This window comes from Trichechus manatus, unplaced genomic scaffold (genome assembly GCF_000243295.1).
Source record: "Trichechus manatus latirostris isolate Lorelei unplaced genomic scaffold, TriManLat1.0 scaffold00111, whole genome shotgun sequence".
In the NCBI taxonomy this organism is placed as follows: Eukaryota; Metazoa; Chordata; class Mammalia; order Sirenia; family Trichechidae; genus Trichechus; species Trichechus manatus.
In genome coordinates, this window is record NW_004444047.1 from 4,415,802 (window position 1) to 4,440,075 (window position 24,274).

At 41.4% G+C, this 24,274-nt stretch overlaps 1 protein-coding gene across 1 annotated transcript in view; it reads right to left on the bottom strand.

Moving 5' to 3' along the window:
• The window catches only part of GRK4 (G protein-coupled receptor kinase 4), a 100,003-nt gene that overhangs the window by 68,903 nt on the left and 6,826 nt on the right, over positions 1-24,274 (bottom strand). Inside the window, exons 3-4 of the mRNA XM_012557595.2 lie at positions 17,926-18,062; positions 5,993-6,168 (exon numbers count right to left, since the gene is read on the bottom strand). Of these exons, the coding sequence (XP_012413049.2) occupies positions 5,993-6,168; positions 17,926-18,062 (313 nt within the window). The remainder of the gene's footprint in view (positions 1-5,992; positions 6,169-17,925; positions 18,063-24,274) is intronic.

The window sequence follows — 24,274 nt, forward strand, 5'->3', positions numbered from 1 at the left end:
TGAAAGCAGAGAATACCAGAAAGATGTTTACCTGTGTTTTATTGACTATGCAAAGGCATTCAACTGTGTGGATCATAACAAATTATGGATAATATTGCAGAAAATGGGAATTCCAGAGCACTTAATTGTGCTCATGAGGAACCCGTACATAGATCAAGAGGCAGTTGTTCAAACAGAACAAGGGGATACTGAGTGGTTTAACGTCAGGAAAGGTATGCATCAGGGTTGTATCCTTTCACTATACTGATTCAAATTGTATGCTAAGCAAATAATCTGAGAAGCTGGACTACATGAAGAAGAATGCAGCATCAGGATTGAAGGAAGACTCATTAACAACCTGCACTATGCAGATGACACAACCTTGCTTGCTGAAAGTGAAGAGGACTTGAAGCACTTACCGATGAAGATCAAAAACTACAGCCTGCAGTATGGATCACAACTCAACATACAGAAAACAAAAACCCTCACAACTGGACCAATAAGCAACATCATGATAAACCGAGAAAAGACTGAAGTTGTCAAGGATTTCATTTTACTTGAACCCACAATCAACGCCCATGGAAGCGGGAGTTAAGAAATCAAACTACACGTTGCATTGGGCCAATCTGCTGCAAAAGACCTCTTTAAAGTGTTGAAAAGCAAAGATGTCACCTTGAGGACTAAGGTGCACCTGACCCAAGCCATGGCGTTTTCAATTGCCTCACATGCATGTGAAAGCTGGACAATGAATAAAGAAGATCGAAGAAGAATTGACACCTTTGAACTGTGCTGTTGGTGAAGAATATTGAATATACCATGGACTGCCAAAAGAACGAACAAATCTGTCTTGGGAGAAATACAACCAGAATGCTCCTTAGAAGCAAGGGTGGCGAGACTGTATCTCACGTACTTTGGACGTGTTATTAGGAGGGATGAGTCCCTGGAGAAGGACATCATGCTTGGTAAAGCAGAGGGTCAGCGAAAAAGAGGAAGACCCTCAACAAGACGGACTGACACAGTGGCTGCAACAATGGGCTCAAGCACAGCAACAACTGTAAGGATGGCGCAGGACCGGGCAGTGTTTCGTTCTGTTGTGCATGGGGTCACTATGAGTCGAAACCAACTGGACGGCACCTAACAACAACATACGTGTTACACACACACACACACTCACTCACACACACATATACACACACAATGGAATATCATTTATCAAGAAAGAGGAACAAAGTAATGACTCATGACACAACGTGGATGAACCTGGAAAACACCACGCTAAGTGAAAGGTGCCAGTCACAAAAGGTCACGATTATATGATTCTCATTTTTATGAGCTGCCCAGAACAGGGAAATCTATAGAGAAGAAAGGAGATCAGTGGTTGCCTGGGGCTAGGGGAGCAGGAGGGACAGGTGTGGAAGGACTGCCAAGAGATGAGGGGTTTCTTTTGGAAATTATAAAAACTTTCTACAATTGATTGTGGTGATGGTTGCACAACTCTGTGAATATGCTAAAAACCATTAAATAGTACACTTTAAGAAGGTGAATTGTATGGTATGTGAATTATATCTCAATAATCTGTTATTAAAAAATCTTAATGAAGTTAAAAATTAAAACAACTGGGTAGTCCAATGAGGGGGAACTATCTCCCTCTTTATACCATCTGACGCTAATTTTCACAGTTAAAAATTAAAATTTCTTTTTACTTTATTTATATACACAGCGAAATATACACCATTTTGACAGTTTCTGCCCGTACAATTTCGTGACACCGATTACATTCTTCAAGGTGTATAACCATTCTCACCCTCCTTTTCTCAGTTGTTCCTCCCGCATTAACATAAATTTACTGTCCCCTAAGTTTCCTATCTTTGGAGTTGCTGTTGTCAATTTGATCCCATATACATAGTTCTTAAAAGAGCACAATGCTCAAGGCAGACTTTTTTTACTATTTAAGCTAAACCACTGTTTGGTTTTAAGAATACTTCAGGAGATTTTTTTGGTTTAAGGTTTAAAGATGATCTCAGGGCAATAGTTTCAGGGGTTCATTCAACCTTCATGGCTCCAGGAAGTCAAGTCCATGAGAATTTGAATATTTTTCTGTATTTCCCCTATTTAATAAGGATTCCTCTATAGACTCGTCGATCAAAACGTTCAGTGATGGTAGCTGGGCACCATCCAGTTCTTCCGGTCTCCTGGCAAAGGAAGCAGTTGTTCACAGAGGCAGTTAGCCGCACATTCCATAGCCTTCTCCTATTCCTGACATTCCTTCTTCCTCTGTTGCTCCAGGCAAATTGAGACCAATTCTTGGGCCTTGGATGGCTGCTTGCAACCTTTTAAGACCCCAGGCACTAAGCATCCAACTAGGAGGTAGAACAAAAGCACTAAATAAGCTATTAGGTCAATTACCTGGAATGTTCCATGACCTAAACCAAGAAACCAAATCCCATGAAGATTTTAGTTGTACATAAGCAGCCTCGGTAGCTACTCTTTTTTGTTGTTGCTGCTGTTTTAAATATCTCTATCACACAGCTTTTGCCAATGCAACTTTTTACAGGTGTACAACTTAAAAAAAATTAAAAAAAAAAAAAAACCATTGTCGTCAAGTCGATTCCAACTCATAGTGACCCTACAGGACAGAGTAGAACTGTCCCATAAAGTTTCCAAGGAATGGCTGGTAGATTTGAACCGCTGACTTTTTGGTTAGCAGCCGAGGTCTAAGTGTACAACTTACAGAAATTACAATAATAATTACATATAATAATTATAATAATCGGCTGTGGAAGCCTATCCTTAATCAATGCAATATTTCGTCACCGTTAACCCCTCCTTTCCCCCTCCCTTCCGCCCCTGGTAACCTCTGATAAACTTTGTTCTGTATACATTTGACTTTTCTTGTCTTAATGTAAGTGAGGTCATACAGTATTTGTCCTTTGTGATTGACTTACTTCACTCAGCATAATGTCTTCAAGCTCCATCCATATTGTAGCACATATGACGACTTCATTTCTCCTACTGGCTGAGTAGTGTTCCATTGTATGTACGTGCCACGTGTTGTGTATCCATTCATCTCCTGATGGGCACTCAGGCTGTTTCCATCTTTCGGCTATTGTGAATAGTGTTGCAGTGAGGGTTGGCGTACAAGTCTCTGTTTGAGTCTTTTCTTTCAAGTCTTTGGGTATATACCTAGGAGTGGAATAGCTGGGTCATACGGTAGTTTTATTTTTAGTTTTTTGAGGAACTGCCACACTGTTTTGCACAACACTGTACCATTCTGCATTCCCACCAGCGATGGATAAGCATTCCAATTTCTCCACATCCTCACTAACATTTGTTATTTTCTCTTTTGTTTTGTTTTTTATCTTAGCCATTCTACCAAAACCTGTTACTGTCGAGTTGACTCTGACTCATTGCAACCCTACAGGGCAGAGTAGAACTGCCCCATAGGGCTTCCAAGGCACAGCTAGTGGATTCCAACTGCCAATCTTTTGGTTAGCAGCCTTAGCTCTTAACCACTGCACCACCAGGGCTCCATTCTAGTGGGAGTGAAATGGTATTTCATTGTGGTTTTGATTTGCATCTCTCTGATGGCTAATGACACTGCACAGCTCTTCTTGTGTTTGGTGACAATCTGAATGTCCTCTCTGGTGAAATGTCTATTCAAGTCCTTTGCCCATTTTATGATAGTGTTACTTGTCTTTTTGTTGTCAAGTTGTTGAAGTTTTATACATATTTTGGTTATTAGAATCTTGTCAGATACATGGTTTCCAAAAATATTCTTCCAGACCATAGCTTGTCTCTTCACTTTTTGGACAGTCTTTTTTCAGTGAACAAAAATTTTTAATTTTTATGAGGTTAAAATTTCTTAAAAAGGAACTTTATAAATACTAAAAGAAAGATGGTGTCTTAGTCATCTAGTGCTGCTAAAACAGAAATACCACAAGTGGATGACTTTAACAAAGAGAAATTTATTCTCTCACAGTTTAGGAGGCTAGAAGTCCAAATTCAGGGTGCCAGCTCCATGGGAAGGCTTTCTCTCTCTGTGGGCTCTGGGGAAGGTCCTTGTCATCAATTTTCCCCTGATCTAGGAGCTTCTCAGCACAGGGACCCCAGGTACAAAGAACGCACTATTCTCCTGGCTCTTGTTTCTTGGTGGTATGAGATCCCTATGTCTCTCTGCTTGCTTCTCTCTTTTATATCTCAAAAGGGATTGACTTGAAACACAACCTAATCTAGTTGATTGAGTCCCGCCTCATTAACATAATTGCCGCTAATCCCACCTCATTAACATCATAGAGGTAGGATTTACAACACAGAGCAAATCATATCAGATGACAAAACGGTGAACAATCACACAATACCGGGAATCAGATGCACTTTGAAAAATAATCTTGGAGTAAAGGCATCCTTCCCAAGCACAACACAAAGTTCAGATTGTAAGAAGAAAAAGACTGACATATTTGTCTACATACAAATTTAAAACTCTGTATGGAAAAAAAATAGTATAAGACAAATGGCAAAAATCAGAATTATAAAATATATTCACATTAGAAATAAAAGGGATAACTCCCTTTATATATAAAGAGCTTCTATAAATGAATCAGAAAAAGGAAAATTAACCCAATAGAAATGCAGTTTCATCCATAATTAAAATAAGACACCATTTTTCAAATTACATATGCTTTGAACTGGAAATCCACCTTTAAAAAAAGATACAGTTATGATTGTACTGAAGACATGGTTCTCCATCTGACTTCTCGTGCCCATGTCAAGACCCGTAGCGACCGCTCATCCTTTTTAATAGCTGTAGAGTATCCCATCACACTGATACGCCGTGTTTCTATGTGACTAGTCTTTTCCTGAAGTTAGTGTCAGTAATCCTTATTAAGATGCATAGAAAACTGTCTGGAAGGATACTAAGAACCACTTCACAGTGTTTACTTTAGGGAGAGTGATTGAGTCATGGAGAGACAAATTCTATTTTATCATTCTGTTCTGTATACAACAATAAATATGTATCACTTCTTTAAAAATATTTTTAATGTCTACTTTGGTGAGCAACGTCTGGGGTCTTAAAAGCTTGTGAGTGGCCATCTAAGATACTCCACTGGTCCTACACCGTCTGGAGCAAGAGAGAATGAAGAAAACCAAAGACTCAAGGGAAAGATTAGTCCAAAGGACTAACGGACCACAAGTACCACAGCCTCTACCAGACTGAGTCCAGCACAAGTAGATGGTGCCTGGCTACCACCACTGACTGCTCTGACAGGAATCACAATAGAGGGTCCCAGACACAGTTGGAGAAAAATGTAGAACAAAATTCAAACTCACAAAAAAAGACCAGACTTACTGGTCTCACAGAGACTGGAGAAACCCCGAGAGTATGGCACCCGGACACCCTTTTAACTCAGTACTGAAGTCACTCCTGAGGTTCACCCTTCAGCCAAAGATTAGACAGGCCCATAAGACAAAACGAGACTAAAGGGCCGCACCAGCCCAGGGGCAAGGACTAGAAGGCAGGAGGGGAGAGTGTTGACACGTTGTGGGGTTGGCAACTAATGTCACAAAACAATATGTGTATTAATTGTTTAATGTATTCGCTCTGTAAACTTTCATCTACAGTACAATAAAAAAAAAATTGGTGAAACAGAACAACCAGAACGGAAATAACGAGAATGTTTACGCATTGTGAAGACTATAACCAACGTCACTGAACAATTTGTGTAGAATTGTTGAAGGGGAACCTAAACTGCTGTGTAAACCTTCACCAAAAACACAATAAAATATTATTTAAAAATTTTTTTTTTTTTTTAATGAAAAACTCAACAGCCACATACTTTATAACTGCAGGTTAGAAAACCTAAAGGATTTTTTTTCCTGGAAAGAATCATGAAGACATAAAGAGACTCTGACATATAATTTTTGAAACAATTATACAAATCGAGAAAGAATAACAACTAGTAAACGGTGCAGTGCAAACGCCCCCGCCAGACAGTAAGCAGGTATCATCACTCACCAATGGAATGTCTAAGCTCGCTGCACTTGCTGACAGGGGGTAGCTTCAGCATCTCCTTCCATTTTTTACTACGACCGCTTCTTTTTCCATATACTCCTGGATTTAAAAAAATAAATAGGCATTTTTTAAAAAAGATCAGAAGTACCCAACAATAACAACCACTTCCACTAATGTCTCTTCAAATTTCTGTTTTAGTAGTTTGAACACCTACAATGAGTGAAAATACAAATTTATAACAATTTGTCTTATCTGGAAGACAGCTGAGTGAAGAATAACAATCCCACGTAATACAATCAGTTGCTGGCGCTGTCACTTAGAAACCATGTAACCTTGACCTTCTCCAAGCAGTTCTTCTGAGCCTCCCAAATTTGTAAAGCACATCTAACATCACATAGCATACGGGGCTGCTTACAAATACTGACTTACTGAGCACCTACTACGTACCAGACACCTTCAAAGCACTGGGAACACAACGGTGAAAAAAGACCAAGTCCCTTCTCTAGCTTCCAGTGAGGGAGAGACAGAAACAAATAAATCAGACAATAAGTAATAAGAAAAAAATTAAACCAAGCAAAAGTGATAAATGATGGAAACAAAATCAAGCAGGGTAGAGGCAGGGGGGTGTTATGTTGGCTAAGGCGGGATCAGAGAAGGCCTCTCTGTGAGGGTTAGACCTGAAGGATGTGAGGAAGTCTTGGGGAGTTGTGGCGGAAGAGTATCCCACAGAGAAAGAAGGATGGTGGGAAAATTATACTAATAGATATCAGAAAGATTTTTTTTTTAAGCACCAAATTAAAAAAGAAAAATTAAGTCAGAGCCTTCAGTCACAAGCATTCTGGGGAGAAGAAATTTTACCAAAGAGTAAATTTCCCAGTTTAGGCTGGGTGGCTAAAAGACTCCAGTCCTATTGGAAGAAGAAGAAAATCAACAGGATAGCTGTGTTTCACTGGGAGATTTAGTAAAGACAGAAACAGTAAATTTAAAAAATGGCAAACATTTTTAAATTATCAGTGATCGAAGAAGTAAAGCCTAAATGACCCAGACAGTTTAAAGTACAGAATAACTTATTCTCTAGCTTCAGATAGCAATGGTTTTGATGTATTTCATGAAATAAATGTCTGTTTCTTAGATAAAAAATTTTAAAAAGTTATTTAAGGGAGATTTCTACGTCCTTTGGGAACACTGATAACCAGTGTTCAGTTCTGCACAGAACCCAGGGACAGGACTCCCACATGCCCAAGAGCCAAGTTACACAAGCAGAAATTGACAGACCTACATTCAACTTTTTTAATACACAGATTTATTAGAAAATTATTAGGTTTGGCTTCAGTAAAAAAGAGCTGAAGCTCAAAACACTTCATAATGGTGAGCCTCCAAGGCATGAATATGGCATTTCTAGTTATTTCTGTCATTATTAAATCCTCATGCCATCTCTCCTTTCTTCCAGAACAAAGTAAAAGAATGTCTTCAGAATGGTTAATGATGATGGTTGAGAAGCATGAAGAACATATTTAATGTCACTGAACTGCGCATGCGAAGACTGTTGAAATGGCAAACATATTGTTACTTATATGTTTGTTGTTGTTGTTAGGTGCTGTCGAGTTGGTTCTGACTCATAGCGACCCTGTGTACAACAGAACAAAACACTGCCCAGTCCTATGCCATCCTCACAATCAATGCTATGCTTCAGCCTATCGTTGCAGCCACTGTGTCAATCCATCTCGCTGAAAGTCTTCCTCTCTATCGCTGACTATCTACCAAACATGATATCCTTCTCTAGGACTGGTCCCTCCTAATAACGTGTCCAAAGGACGTGACACAGTCTCATCACCCTCGCTTCCAAGCAGCGTTCTGACTGTACTTCTTCCAAGGCAGATTTGGTCATTCTTTTGGTAGTTCACGGTATATTCAATATTCTCTGCCAACACCATAATTCAAAGGCATCAATTCTTCTTTGGTCTTCCTTATTCATTGTCCAGCTTTCGCATGCATATGAGGTGAATGAAAATACAACATGGCTTGGGTCAGGCGCACCTCAGTTCTCCAAGTGACATCTTTGCTTTTTCACTCTTTAAAGAAGTCTTCTGGATCAGATTTGCCCAATGCAATACGTTGTTTCAGTTCTTGACTGCGGCTTCCATAGGCCTTGATTGTGTATCCAAGTAAAATGAAATCCTTGACAACTTCAATATTTTCTCCAGTTGGGAGGATTTTTGTTTTCTTTGTGTTGATGTGTAATCCATACCAAAGGCTGTGGTCTTTGATTTTTATCAGTAAGTGCTTCAAGTCTGAATCTCTTTCCACAAGCAAGGTTGTGTCATTTGCATATCGCACATTGTTAACGAGTCTTTCTCCAATCCTGATGCCATGTTCTTCTTCATATCGTCCAACTTCTCAGAATATCTGCTCAGAAAACAGATTAAATAAGTATGGTGAAAGCATCCTGACTCACACCTTTCCTGATTTTAAACCACGCAGTATCCCCTTGTTCTGTTCGAACGACTGCCTCTTGGTCTAAGTACAGGTTCCACATGAGCACAATTAAGTGTTCTGGAATTCCCATTCTTCGCAATGTTATCCATAATTTTTTATGATCCACACAGTTGAATGCCTTTGCATAGTCAGTAAAACACAGGTAAACATCTTTCTGGTATTCTCTGCTCTCAGCCTAGATCCATCTGACATCAGCAATGATATCCCTGGTTCCACGTCCTCTTCTGAATCCAGCTTGAACTTCTGGAAGCTCCCTGTAGATGTACTGATGCAACTGCTTTTGAATGATCTTCAGCAAAATTCTGCTTGTGTGTGATATTAAAGATATTGTTTGATAATTTCCACATTCTGTTGGATCACCTTTTTTTGGAATGGGCACAAATATGGATCTCTTCCAGTCAGTTGGCCAGGAAGCTGTCTTCCAAATTCCTTGGCACAGATGAGTGGGTCCTTCCAACGTTGCATCCATTTGTTGAAACATCTCATCTGGTATTCCGTCAACTCCTGGAGCCTTCGTTTCTCGCCAGTGCCTTCAGTACAACTTGGACTTCTTCCTTCAATACCATCAGTTCTTGATCATATGCCACCTCCTGAAATGGTTGAACGTCAACCAACTCTTTTTCATACAGTGACTGTGTGTATTCCTTCCATCTTGTTTTGATTCTTCCTGAGTCGTTCAATATTTTGCCCATAGAGTCCTTCAAAATTGCAACTCGAGGCTTGAATTTTTTCTTCCATTCTTTCAGTTTGAGAAACACCGAGCTTGTTCTTCCCTTTTGATTTTTCTAACTCCAGGTCTTTGCATATTTCCTTATAATACCTTCCCCTTCTCGAAATGCTTCTCAATAATGTAACAAAAATTCATTTTCTTTTATTATCTAACCAAATAATTAACTTTATGTTGAACAAGTTTTTCCTCTAATTTTATTTTGTGAACAACATATAGACCAACAGGTTTTGACAAACTGAAACAGCTAAGACAAGTGTCTTCGTTATCTTATAACTATCTTAGTTTTCTTATAAGAATTACCTAGACATCTTGTTAAAATGTAGATTATGATTCAGTATATCTGGGATGGAAATGAAAATTGTCATCAAGTGGTCCAAGTGGAATGAACCGGTTTGAAACTGTGACAAAATTTCCAGGTTGATCATGCTCCTCCAAAAATAAGTCAATACAGAGTCAGTTAACTAAATTATAGAGTCCAATCAGTCCAAGTTAAAAAAAAAGAAATTAAAACTCAGCATATCATCAATTAGCTTAATAGGTGAAGAAGCCACAATCTCTGAGACTAAACATGGAGAACCAAGAAGTTAGGAGCCCCTGGGTGACTCAAACAGTTAAGCGCTGACCAAAAGGTTGGCAGTTGGAACCCACCCTGAGGCACCTTAGAAGACAGGCCTGGCAATATGCTTCCGGAAAGTCAAAGCCTTGAAAACCCTGTGGAGCAGTTCTGCTCTGCACACGTGGGTCACCATGAGTCAGAATCGACGGCAACTAACAACAGTGTGTTATAAGCACGGAAAAATTGCTAAACATAGTATTTGAATGAAAGAACCAAGAAGTTTCTATGCAAAGGTTAAAGGTTGGAGATTTCCTCTCTTTCCTTCCCACCCAATATAGACCTTTGGGATAAACTAATACAGCAATTGACTCTTAGGACTTTCTATAAAACTTAGTGGACTATGAGTTCTAGCTATAAACATGAAAGAAAGTATTTTATTGTCAAGAACAATCTAGTCAAACAACATGAAGTCATTTGTTGTTTAAGTACTGAAGAGATATGGCCCACATTCTCACTTTATATTCCTCCAGGAATGAAAATGTATATGTAAACACACAAGTCCAACAAGGGCTCCATTTAAGGACTCACTCTGGAGGGAACCCTCACCACACGCAGCGGTCACGTAAGCAGAGTCATTTCACTGAAGATTCACACCCAGGCTCGCAGCTTGCTCAGTTAATAGATTCCATGGCCATTTTTCTTCCCTTATTGGACCTAGTGTAACATTTAACTAAACACAACCGCAGTAAAGTAGGCAGGAAAAAAGTCACTGGCCCCTCAGTCCTTTCTCATCCCATAATATGAGTCCCAGGGTTCTGAATTTCACAAAACAGAAATAATTTAAAGGGAGGCAGGAGAAGGAGGACACAGTAAGGTTTCCCTATAAGTACCTTCCACCATGCATTGGTCATACTGTGGCGGCTTACGTGTGGCTGTGATGCTGGTATTTCAAATACCAGCAGGGTCACCATGGTGCGCAGCTTTCAGTGGAGCTTCCGACTAAGACAGATAAGGAAGAAGGACATGGAGGTCTACTTCTTAAAAAGTGGCAAGTGAAAATCTTATGAATAGCAGTGGAACATTGTCTGATACAGTGTCAGAAGATGACCCCCCAGGTTGGAAGTCATTCAAAATATGACTGAGGAAGAGCTGCCTCCTCAAATTACAGTCGACCTTAATGACATGGATAGAGTCAAACTTTCGAGACTTTCATTTGTTGAGGTGGCACGATTCAAAATGATAAGAAACAGCTGCAAACATTCATTAATAACATGAACATGGAATGTACAAAGTATGAATCTAGGAAAATTGGAAGTCATCAGGAATGAAATGGAACACATAAAGATCAATATCCTAGGCATCAGTGAGCTGAAACGGACTGGTATTAGCCATTTTAAATCAGATAATCATATGGTCTATTACGCAGGGAACGACAATTTGAAGAGGAATGATGTCATGTTCATTGTCAAAAAGCACATTTCAAGATCTATCCTGAAGTACAACCCTGTCAGTGATAGGATAATATCCATATGCTTACAAAGAAGACACCCTCCACATGTCTGTCAGTTTGTCATACTGCGGGGGCTTGTGTGTTGCTGTGATGCTGGAAGCTATGCCACCGGTATTCAAATATCAGCAGGGTCACCCATGGTGGACAGGTTTCAGCTGAGCTTCCAGATAAAGGCGGACTAAGAAGAAGGACCCAGCGGTCTACTTCTGAAAGGAATTAGCCAGCAAAAACCTTATGACTAGCAGCAGAACACTGTCTGATATAGCGCAAGAAGATGAGCCCCCCAGGTTGGAAGGCACGCAAAAGACGACTGGGGAAGAGCTGCCTCCTCAAAGCAGAGTCAACCTTAATGACGTGGATGGAGTCAAGCTTTCGGGACCTTCATTTGCTGATGTGGCACAACTCAAAATGAGAAGAAACAGCTGTATACATCCATTAATAATCAGAACCTGGAACGTAAGAAGTATGAATCTAGGAAAACTGGAAATCGTCCAAAATGAAATGGAACACATAAAGATCAATATCCTAGACATTAGTGAGCTGAAATGGACTGGTATTGGCCATTTTGAATTGGACAGTCATATGGTCTACTATGCCGGGAATGACAACTTGAAGAGGAATGGCATTACATTCATCAGCAAAAAGAACATTTCAAGATCTATCCTGAATTACAGCACTGTCAGTGATAGGATAATATCCATACGCCTACAAGGAAGACCAGTCAATACCACTGTTATCCAAATTTACCCACCAACCTCTAAGGCCAAAGATTAAGAAACTGAAGATTTTTACCAACTTCTGCAGTCTGAAATTGATCGAACATGCAATTAGGATGCGCTGATAATTACTGGTGACTGGAATGAGAAAGTTGGAAACAGAAGAAGGATCAATAGTCGGAAAATACAGTCCTGGTGATAGACACGATACTGAAGATCGCGTGACCGAATTTTGCAAGACCAATGACTTCTTCATTGCAAATACCTTTTTTTCACCAGCATAAATGGCGACTATACACGTGGAGCTCGCCAGATGGAATACACAGGAATCAAATCAACTACATTTGTGGGAAGAGATGATGGAAAAGCTCAATATCATCAGTCAGAACAAGGCCAGGGGCCAACTGTGGAACAGACCATCAATTGCTTCAATGCAAGTTCAAGTTCAAACAGAAGAAAATTAGAACAAGTCCACAAGAGCCAAAGTATGACCCTGAGTATATCCCACCTGAATTTAGAGACCATCTCAAGAACAGATTTGACACATTGAACACTAATAACTGAAGACCAGACGAGTTGTGGAATGACACCAAGGACATCATACATGAGGAAAGAAAGAGGTCATTAAAAAGAAAGGAGAGAAAGAAAACACCAAAATGGATGTCAGAAGAGACTGAAAGTTGCTCTTGAACATCGAGTAGCTAAAGCAAAAGGAAAAAATGAAGTCAAAAAGCTGAACACAAGAATTCAAAGGGCAGCTCGAGAAGACAAAGTAAAGTATTATGATGACATGTGCAAAACCTGGAGACAGAAAACCAAAAGGAACACACTTAGCATTTCTCAAGCTGAAAGAACTGAAGAAAAAATTCAAGCCTTCAGTTGCAATACTGAAGGATTCTACAGGGAAAATACTAAACGACACAGGAAGCATCAAAAGAAGATGGAAGGAATACACAGAGTCAATATACCAAAAGAAATTGGTGGACGTTCAGTCATTTCAGTAGTTGACATATGATCAGGAACTGATAGTACTGAAGAAAGAAGTCGAAGCTGCACTGAAGGCATTGGTGAAAAACAAGGCTCCAGGAATTGACAGAGTACCAATTGAGATGCTTCAACAAATAGATGCGGCACTGGGAGTGCTCACTTGTCTATGCCAAAAAATTTGGAAGACAGCTACCTGGCCAACGGACTGGAAGAGATCCATATTTATGCCTATTCCCAAGAAAGGTGATCCAGTCGAACGTGGAAATTGTCAAACAATATCATTAATATCACATGCAAGCAAAATTTTGCTGAAGATCATTCAAAAGCGGCTGCCGCAGTAGGAACCGCCAGAAATTCAAGCCAGATTTAGAAGAGAACGTGGAACCAGGGATATCATTGCTTATGTCAGATGGATCCTGGCTGAAAGCAGAGAATACCAGAAAGATATTTACCTCTGTTTTATTGACTATGCTAAGGCATTTAACTGTGTGGATCATAACAAATTATGGATAACATTGTAAAGAATAGGAATTCCGGAACACTTAATTGTGCTCATGAGGAATCTGTACATGGTTCAAACACAATAATGGGATACTGCATGGTTTAAAGTCAGGAAAGCTGTGCGTCAGGGTTGTATCCTTTCACCATACCTATTCAACCTGTATGCTGAGCAAATAATCTGAGAAGCTGGACTATATGAAGAATGGGGCGCCAGGATTGGAGGAAGATTCATTAACAACCTGCGTTATGCAGATGACACAAACTTGCCTGCTAAAAGTGAAGAGGACTTGAAGCACTTACTGATAAAGATCAAAGACCACAGCCTTCAGTATGGATTACACCTCAACATAAAGAAAATAAAAATCCTCACAACTTGACCAATGAGCAACATCATGATAAACGGAGAAACGTTTGAGGTTGTCAAGGATTTCATTTTACTTGGATCCACAAATCCACAATCAACCCCCATAGAAGCAGCAGTTAAGAAATCAAAAGATGCATTGCATTGGGCAAATCAGCTGCAAAGATCTCTTTAAAGTGTTGAAAAGCAAAGATGTCACCTTGAGGATTAAGGTGCACCTGACCCAAGCCATCGTGTTTTCAGTTGCCTCATATGCATGCAAAAGCTGGACGATGAATAAGGAAGACCGAAGAAGAACTGACGCCTTTGAATTGTGGTGTGGGCAAAGAATATTGAGTACACTGTGGACTGCCAAGAGAACGAACAAATCTGTCTTGGAAGAAGTACAACCAGAATGCTCCTTGGAGGCAAGGATGGCGAGACTACGTCTCACATACTTTGGACACGTTATCAGGAGGGATGAGTCCCTGGAGAAGGACATCATGCTTGGTAAAGTAGAGGGTCAACGAAAAAGAGGAAGACCCTCAGCGAGATGGACTGACACAGGGGCTGCAACAATGGGCTCAAACACAGCAACAATTGTGGGGATGGCGCAGGACCAGGCAGGGTTTCATTCTGTTGTGCACAGGGTCGCTATGAGTCGGAACTGACTCGAAGGCACCTAACAACAACAACAACGACAACAAAGAAGACCAGATAACACGACTATCATTCAAATTTACATACCAACCACTAATGCCAAAGCTGAGGTAATTGATGATTTTTACCAACTTCTGCAGCCTGAAATTGCTCAAACATGCAATGAATATGCATTGATCGTTACTGGTGATTGGAATGTAAAAGTTGGAAATGAAAGGATCCTTAGTTTGAAAATACGGCCTTGGTGATAAAAATGATGCCGAAGATCACATGACAGAATTTTGCAAGACCAACGACTTCTTCATTGCAAATACCTTTTTTCAACAACATAAACGGCGACTATATGCATGGGCCTCACTGGATGAAAAAAACAGGAATCAAATCGACTACATCTGCGGAAAGAGACGATGGAAAAGCTCAATATCATCAGTCAGAACAAGGTCAGGGGCCGACTGCGGAACATACCATCAATTGCTCATATGCAAATTGAAGTTGAAGCTGAAGAAAATTAAAATAAGTCCACGAGAGCCAAAACAGACCTTGAGTATATGTCATCTGTATCTGGAGATCATTTCAAGAGCAGATTTGACGCTTGAACGCTAATGACTAAAGACCAGACGAGTTGCGGGATGACATCAAGGACATCATACATGAAGAGAGCACAAGGTCATTAAAAAGACAGAAAAGAAAAAAAACATCAAAATGGATGTCAGAAGAGACTCTGAAACTTACTCTTGAACGTGGACTAGCTAAATAAAGCAAATGGAAGAAACGAAATAAAAGAGCTGAACAGAGATTTCAAAGGGTGGCTTGAAAAGACAAAGTATCATAGTGAAACGTGCAAAGACCTGGAGTTAGAAAACCACAAAGGAAGAACACGCTCAGAATTTCTCAAGCTGAAAGAAATGAAGAAAAAATTCAAGCCTCGCATTGTAATTCTGAAGGATTCTATGGGCAAAATATTGAACGACACAGGACACTTCAAAAGAAGATGGAAGGAATACACACAATCACTGTACTCGACATTCAACCATTTCAGCAGGTAGCATATGAGACGTTCAGCCATTTCAGGGGGTAGCATATGATCAAGAACCCATGGTACTGAAGGAAGAAGTCCAAGCTGGACTGAAGGCATTGGTGAAAAACAAAGATTCAGGAATTGATGGAATACCAATAGACATGTTTCAACAGACGGATGCAGTGTGGGAGGTGCTCATTTGTTTATGCCAAGAAACTCGGCAGACAGCTACCTGGCCCACTGACTGGAAGAGATCCATATTTTTGCCTGTTCCAAAGAAAGGTGATCCAACAGGATGCGGAAATTATCGAACAATATCAATATTACAAGCAAGTAAACTTTTCCTGAAGACAACTCAAAAGCGGCTACAGCAGTACTTCAACAGGGAACTGTCAGAAATTCAAGCCGGATTCAGAAGAGGATGGGGAACGAGGGATAGCATTGCTGATGTCAGAAGGATCTTGGCTGAAAGGAGAGAGTACCAGAAAGATGTTTGCCTGTGCTTTACTGACTATGCAAAGGTATTTGACTGTGTGGATCATAACAAATTATGGATAACATTGCGAAGAATGGGAATTCTAGAACACTTCATTGTGCTCATGTGGAACCTCTACATAGCCCAAGAGGCAGTCGTTTGAACAGAACAAGGGGATAGTGCGTGGTTTAAAATCAGGAAAATTGTGCAATCTGTACGCTTAGCAAATAGTCCAAGAAGCTGGACTATAGTAAGAAGAAACTGGCGTCAGGATTGGAAGAAGACTCATTAACAATTTGCAGATGACACAACCTTGCTTGTGGAAAGGGAAGAGGACTTGAAGCACTTACTGATGAAGATCAAAGAACATAGCCTTCAGTATGGATTACACTTCAACACAGAGAAAACAAAAATTCTTACAACTGGACCAATAAGCAACATCATGATAAACAGAGAAAACACTCAAGTTGTCAAGGATTTCATTTTACTTGTATGCACAATCAATGCCCATGGAAGCAGCAGTCAAGAAATCAAATGATGTGTTTCAGTGGGCAAATCTGCTGCGAAAGACCTCTTTGCAGTGGTGGATAGCAAAGATGTCTCACTTTGAGGACTAAGATGCTCCTGACCCAATCATCACATTTTCAATCTCCTCATATGCATGCAAAAGCTGGACAATGAGTAAGGTAGACCAAATAAAAACTGATACCTTTGAATTATGGTGTTGGTGTAGAATATTGAATATACCACTGACTGCCATAAAAACGAACAAGTTTGTCTTCAAGGAGGTATAGCCAGAGTGCTCCTTGGAAGCAAGGATGGCAAGGCTTCATCTCACGTATTTTGGATGTGTTATCAGGAGGGACCAGTCTCCGGAGAAGGACATCATGCTTGGTAATGTAGAGGGTCAGGGAAAAAGAGGAAGACTCTCAACGAGATGGACTGACACAGTGGCTGCGACAACAGTTACAAGCATAATAACGATTGTGAGGATGGTGTAGAACCACGCAGTGTTTCGTTCTTTTGTACGAGTTGGAACCGACTTGACAACACCTAACAACGACGACAACGTTCTCATTTAGCCATAGGACAGTGAAAAAATTTGGCCCTGGCATTTCTGTCCCTGAAGAAATCTAGTTCTGATAGGTATGCTGCTGTTTTTAGAACATTACGCTTCTAATCTACTGATGAATTACCAGTAACGGGGTTTACTTGTCCATCTGAAAGCCATCATCCAGCCTTGCTTAGTAACAGCTCATGTCCCTCATGCCTCCCAATAATAACTCCCGTTCTAAGCGTTTCTCAAGTGCCATGGAGAGGAAGGAAGGGGCTGGCAAAGACATGGTCTCAGCGCTCCTGACGCAGAAAACCCAGAGGTGGACGGGCTTCCTCAGGCAGGGTCACAAGAGGGAGCTGCGTGGACTGTGACGCCTTGTCCAGCACTGAGGGTTTGTCTGGCCTCTGGCGCACAAGCCTGTGGGCAAACTGTACCTCAGTAAAAATAAATAAATAGATCTCATGTCCCTCGGTTGTGCTGCTGGTTGTAGGAAAGTGTCCATTTCATACTTTTTAAAAATTTCTGATAGCACCAAATTAGAAAAAAAAAAAAGTAAGCACATCTGCCAAGTATCCGAGGCCCTGACGCAGCCACCGGCACTCTCTAGATGGCCTTCCATGACCCCAGGAATAAAGTCTCGTGCTGCCCACGGCCCACATGGCCCTGCATGGTCTAGTCCACCCCACTCCACCAGCCGTCTCCTGACACAGCAAGCCGCTCCCACCTCAGGGCCTTTGCCTTCGTTACTCCCTGTGCTTGGACCCCTCCCCCAGATGTCCTCATGCCTCCTGACTTCTTTCCCATACGTCTCCATAGAAAGACAGCCACGACCACTGTATCTAGAATATAACCCCCTTCCCAACAATTTCTCCTTCACCTGTTTCTGTCACCTCTGTAGCACTCCTATCCCAACAGACATGCGGTCTGATGGAGCACTGAAGAGCACCATCTCCAGAGCAGACGACAGGGTCCGCTCCTGGGTCCCACCACCCACAACTAGCTGGGTCAGAACTTCTCCGTGCCTTGTCTGTAAAATGGGGATATTTACTGGCCCTATCTCTTGGGCCTGTAGGGAGAACTAACTGAGTTACTATAGTGTCTGCCATTTTTTAAAATGATGTGTTAGCTATCATCATTTTAGTTATCAACATCATTATTATCAACAGATATGACATTCCTTATTTATTTACTTATTTGCTATTATCAGACCTAGGACACTGCTGGCACAGAGTACCTGAAACCCGTTGCCCTCGAGTCAATTTTGACTCACAGTGACCCTATAGGACAGAGTAGAACTGACCCATACGACTTCCAAGGCTGTAAATCTTTATGGAAGCAGACAATCGCATCTTTCTCCCGCAGAGCGGCTAGTGGGTTCAAACCACTGTTCATTCGGTTAGCAGTCGAGTGCTTAACTACTGTGCCACCAGGGCTCCTTTGGCACATAGTAAGTATTTTAAAAATAATTGTTGATACACAAAAACTAACTCAAAATGGATCAAAGACCCAAATGTTAAACCTAAATCTATAAAGTTCATGGAAGAAATATAGGGACAAAGCTAGAGGCCCTAACTTATGGCATAAACAGACTGTCAAACATAACTAAAAATATACAAACAGCAGAAGATAAACTAGATAACTGAGATCTCCTAAAAATTAAACACTTATGTTCATCAAAAGACTTCACCAAAAATGTAAACAGAGAAGCTACATACTAGGAAAAAATTTCTGTCTATGACATATCCAACAAGGGTCTAATCTCTAAAATTTATAGAAAACTTCAACACCTCAACAACAAAAAGATAAACAATCCAATTAAAAAATGGGCAAAGGACATGAATAGACACTTTACCAAAGAAGACATTCAGGCGGCTAACAAACATGAAGAGATGCTCCTGATCATTAGCCATTAAAAAAAAAACAAATCAAACGCATTGCCAATAAGTGGATTCCAATTCAAAGCAATCCTATAGGACAGAGTAGAACTACCCCTTAGGGTTTCCAAGCAGCACCTGGTAGATTTGAACTACTGACCTTTTGGTTGGCAGCCGTAGCTATTAACCACTATGCCACCCGGGTTTCCCATTAGCCGTTCCCATTGCTGACCCGTTGCTGTCGAGTCAATTCCGACTCATGACCCTACAGGACGAGCGGAACTGCCCCAAAGGGTTTCCAAGGAGTGCCTGGTGGATTCAAACTGCCAACCTTTCGCTAGTAACCATAGCTCTTAACCACTATGCCACCAGGGTTTCCTAGTTTCCAAGGAACGCCTGGCGGATTTGAACTGCCGACCTTTTGGTTAGCAGCCGTAGCACTTAACCACTACACCATTAGAGAGATGTAAATCAAAACTACAACGAGATAACATCTCACCCCTGTGAAAATGGTACTGATCAAAAAAACAAAACAACAAATGCTGGTGAGGTTGTGGGGAGACCAGAACTCATACACTGCTGGTGGGACTGTAAAACAGTACAATCACTGTGGAAAACGGTATGGCGCTTCCTTAAAAAGGTAGAAATAGCAATACCATATGAACCTGCAATCCTACTCCTAGGAATATATCCTAGAGAAATAAGAGCTGTCACACAAATAGACATACGCACACCCATGTTCATTGCAGCATTATTCATAATAGCAAAAAGATGGAAAGAACGTAAGTGTCTATCAGTGGATGAATGGATAAACAAATTGTGGTACATACACATACAACAGAATACTATGAAACGCTCAAGGATAATAATGAATCCGAGAAACATCTCACAACACAGATGAGTCTGGAGAACATTATGCTGAGTGAAATAAGTCAATCACAAAAGGACAAATATTTCATGAGACCACTATTATAAAAACCCAGGAAAAGGTTCTCACACTGAAAAAAACAATCTTTGATGGCTACAAGAGAGGGCAGGGGTAGGGAGGAAAAAAATCACTAACTAGATAGTAGACAAGTGTTAACTTCGGTGAAGTGAAAGACAACATACAATATAGGCGAAGTCAGCAAAACTTGAACAAGGCAAAGTCATAGAAGCTTCCTAGACACATCCAAACACCTTGAGGGATTGAGTTACTGGGGCTGAGGAATGGGGACCATGGTCTCGGGGGACATCTAGGTCAATTGGCATAACATAGGTCATAAAGAAAATGGTCTACATCCTACTTTGATGAGTAGCATCTGGGGTCTTAAAAGCTTGTGAATGGCCGGCCATCGAAAATACATCTATTGGTCCCATCATGTCCGGAGCAAAGAAGAATGAAGAAAACCAAAGATACAAGGAAAATATTAGATATTAGTCCAAACAACTAATGGACCACACGAACCACAGCCTCCATCAGCCTGAGCCCAGAATAAATAGATGGTGCCTGGCTACCACCACCAACTGCTCTGACAGTGATCAAAATACAGGTCCTGGACAGGGCAGAAGAAAAACGTAGAAAACTCAAATTCACAAAAAAAGACCATGCTTACTGGTATGACAGAGACAGGAGGAACCCCTGAGACTATGGCCCCAGATACCCTGCTAACTCAGAACTGAAGCCACTCCCAAAGTCCATCTTTCAGTCAAAGATTAGACAGGCCTATAAAACAAAGAATAACACACGTGAGGAACACGCTTCTTAGTTCAATCAAGTCGACGAGACCAAATGGGCAACACCTGCCCAAAAGCAAAGAGGAGAAGGCAGGAAGGGACAGGAAAGCTGGACAAACAGACATGGAGAACCCAGAGTGGAAAGGGAAAGGGAAGAGTGCTGACACATTGCGGGGATTGCAAGCAATGTCACAAAACAATTTGTGTATAAATTTTTGAATGAAAAACTAATTTGCTCTGTAAACTTTCACCTAAAACATAATAAAATTTTTTTAAAAGAAAAAAAAAACTTTACAGAAAAGTCAAGAATAGGTTTACACACAGAAAGAAACCGTCTTTGATGGTTACCAGGGATGGGAGGAGGCAGGAGGAAGAATCATTAACTAGACAGTAAAACCAAACCCATTGTCATTGAGTCAATTCCATCTCATTGTGACCCTACAGGACAGAGCAGAACTGCCCCACAGAGTTTCCAAGGAGTGGCTGGTGGATTCAAACTGCTGACCTTTTGGTTAGCAGCCAAGCTCTTAACCACTGTGCCACTAGGGCTCCAACTAGATAGTAGACATGTGTTAAATCTTGTGAAGAAAAAGGCAATACACGATATGGCGGGAAGTCAGCACAACGTGACCAAGGAAAGACACTGAGAGGTATGCAAGAATAAAGGGCAACTATGGTAAATACTATAAAATATACAATCCTACAACAACAGTAACAACAAACAATAATTTGTGAGTGGATATGTACACTAAAAAGGTATGGGAGGACACACGGGAGTACACTCACATGCATATATTGCTATGGTTGTGGATATTTCTACATCCATATTTGTATGTGCTGTATGTATATTCACATACATAATAGAGCACACAGGGGGCACAGTTATGCAAACTTCTTCGACGTAACCAAACATCTCGCGTGACTGAGCTACGGGGCTTGAAGGCTAAAGACCATAGCTTTGGGGGACATCTAGGTCAATGGGCATAGCATAGTTCATAAAGATACTGTTCTGCATCCTAGTTTGGCGAGCAGCATCTGGGGTCTTAAAAGCTTGCAAGAGGCCACCTAAGGTACAACTATGGGTCTCTTTCCATCTGAAGCAGAGAACAGTGAAGAAAACCGAAGCCTCAAGGAAGCAATTAGTCCAAAGGACTAACAGACCACATGAACTACAGCCTCTGCTAGCCTGAGACCAGAAGAACTAGATAGTGCCTGGCTACCACTACCAACCATTCTGATTAGGAACACAATAAAAGCCCTGGTTAGAAAGGGTGAAAAATGTAGACAAAATTCAAATTCATAAAAAAGACCAGAGTTACTGGTCTGGTTGAGACTGGAGGAACCCCCGAGACCACTGCCTTAAGACACCCTTCTAACTCGGAACTGAAGCCACTCCCGGAGGCCACCGTTTAGCCAAACAATAGACTAGCCTATAAAATAAACAATACCGCCTGTGAGGAATGTGCTGCTTAGACCAATCAACTCTACAAGACCAAAACGGCAACAACTGCCCAAAAGCAAAGATGAGAAGGCAGGGAGGGGCAGGGAAAGGAGAAGAATGGAAACGGGGAACCCAGTGTGGAAACCGGGAGAGTGCTGACACATTGCAGGGATTACAACTAATGTCATGGAACAATCTGTGTTATGAATTATTGAATGGAAAACTAATTTGCTGTGTAAACTTTCACCTAAAGCACAATAAAATGTTAAAAAAAAAAAAACCTTCCAAAAGGATGAGCAAACTAAATACAAGTTGAATGAACGCACGTGTAAACTTGTAGCTTATCATACTAACTTATCATTTTGAATCTGTCAGCCTTTGGAACCCTGTAGATTTGAGAAGGAATCCTAAGCAATTTACTTAACCTCCCAGAGTCTCAAGTCCTTCACCGGTAAAATGAGGGTAAAAACTTCACCGGCTGTAGTCAAGAGTATGTGACGTGATTAGGTAGTGTGCAATGCTTAGCTTGCAGTAAACGCTCAACAAACAGCACAAATTCTCATTCTTAAAGAAAAACACTAACACCAAAGTGAGGCAAAGGGACAGAAACTTGGAAGCATCTGAAATGGCCCATCCTAGTGAGCTATGAGTTGGAATCGACTCGACGGCAACGGGGTTTGGTTTTTCAGTTTCAGTGAGCTCTGAGCAAACCCTGGGGAGCTGGTTTTGAGCCAAGATGCTTGTTTTTTTAAACTAGTGACCTAGCTCATGTCTTGCTGCTTCATCGTGGCTCTGGAACATAACAAAATCCACGACCATAACCAGGAGATATCAAAATCCATAAGTCCATGACCACAACCAGGACGTAACAAAGTCCCCGACCACAACCAGGACATAACAGTCTCCGACCACAACCAGGACGTAACGAAGTCCCCGACCACAACCAGGACGTAACGAAGTCCCCGACCACAACCAGGACGTGACGAAGTCCCTGGCCACAACCACCACTGATGTCGAGCACTTCAGAAGGGCCAAGCACTGGGCCACTTTATCCCATTTCACTCTCCTGCCAGCACTGTGACGCGGAGCAGTTTTCACGGGTCCCGTTTCACACAGCCTGTAAGGTGAACATCCAGGGTTCACACCAGTATATGCTGGACCCAAAGCCCACCCCCACAGGGGTACAGGCTCAGGAGTCAGACAGCCTGGGTTTAAATCCCAGCTCCCAGCACACAAACCATGGCAGTACCGAGCCTCTCCATGCCTCCATTTTCTTAAGCTACAGAATGGGAATGATAATAACAGGTGGGGAAACACCTCTTGCAGACCCCTGGCTTCTTGTCCTCCCTCTTCCTTTTCCAAAGAGGTGCAGTGAGGTACCTGGCTGGTGGGCAACACTCAGCCCAGATTTCCTCACTGGGACAGCTAATCTCTCCAGGCTTCTCAGTTTGGGGATTTTTTTCTGTTTCTCCTTCCTTTTCGATCTGGACCAGGGCAGGCAGCAAACTGGATGAATATATTGGTTCTGCAAGCAAAAACTTCTTTTCTCTTATTTCTCCACTGGGTCAGAACCTGAGCAGCAAAGAGAACTGCTATTTAGTGGGTCTCCTCAGCCCATGTACCTCCCTTAGGAGATTACCGTGAGGACCAACTGGGATAATGCCTCAGCACACTGCCTGGTCACGGCACATTTTTCCTAATGTAGGCTAACGTTAGCTACTCTTACTAACCACTAGGTCCTAGAGGCAAACTTACAGTATGCTTTATTCCCTCCATAGCAATCCAAACCTTTAGTTTTCAACACAACTTTCATCTTCTTTTCCTTGAATTTAACAAAAATAACAAATTGCCTCCTTAATCTCCAACTATTTACTAAGTGCCAATTATATGCCTAACTCTTAAAAAGGATCCAAAGCAAAGATAAGAGCTAGCCCCGCCCTTACATAGATTACAGTTTGGCTAGAGACTGACCCAACAGCGACATTGTGTTAGGAACCCCACATTGTAGATCCCAGAGGGCAGAAAGCGGAGGGGGCCGGAGGAATCAGGGAAAGCTACACGGAAGAGGATGAAGTTAAACTGGACCCTGAAGGATGGAGAGATCGGTAAGAAGAGAGCAAGAAGGGCTCACTACACAGACGGTGGGGATGGCGGACAAGGATGTGTCCAGACAAACACGACGGCTGTTCACTTACACAACGAAAATGC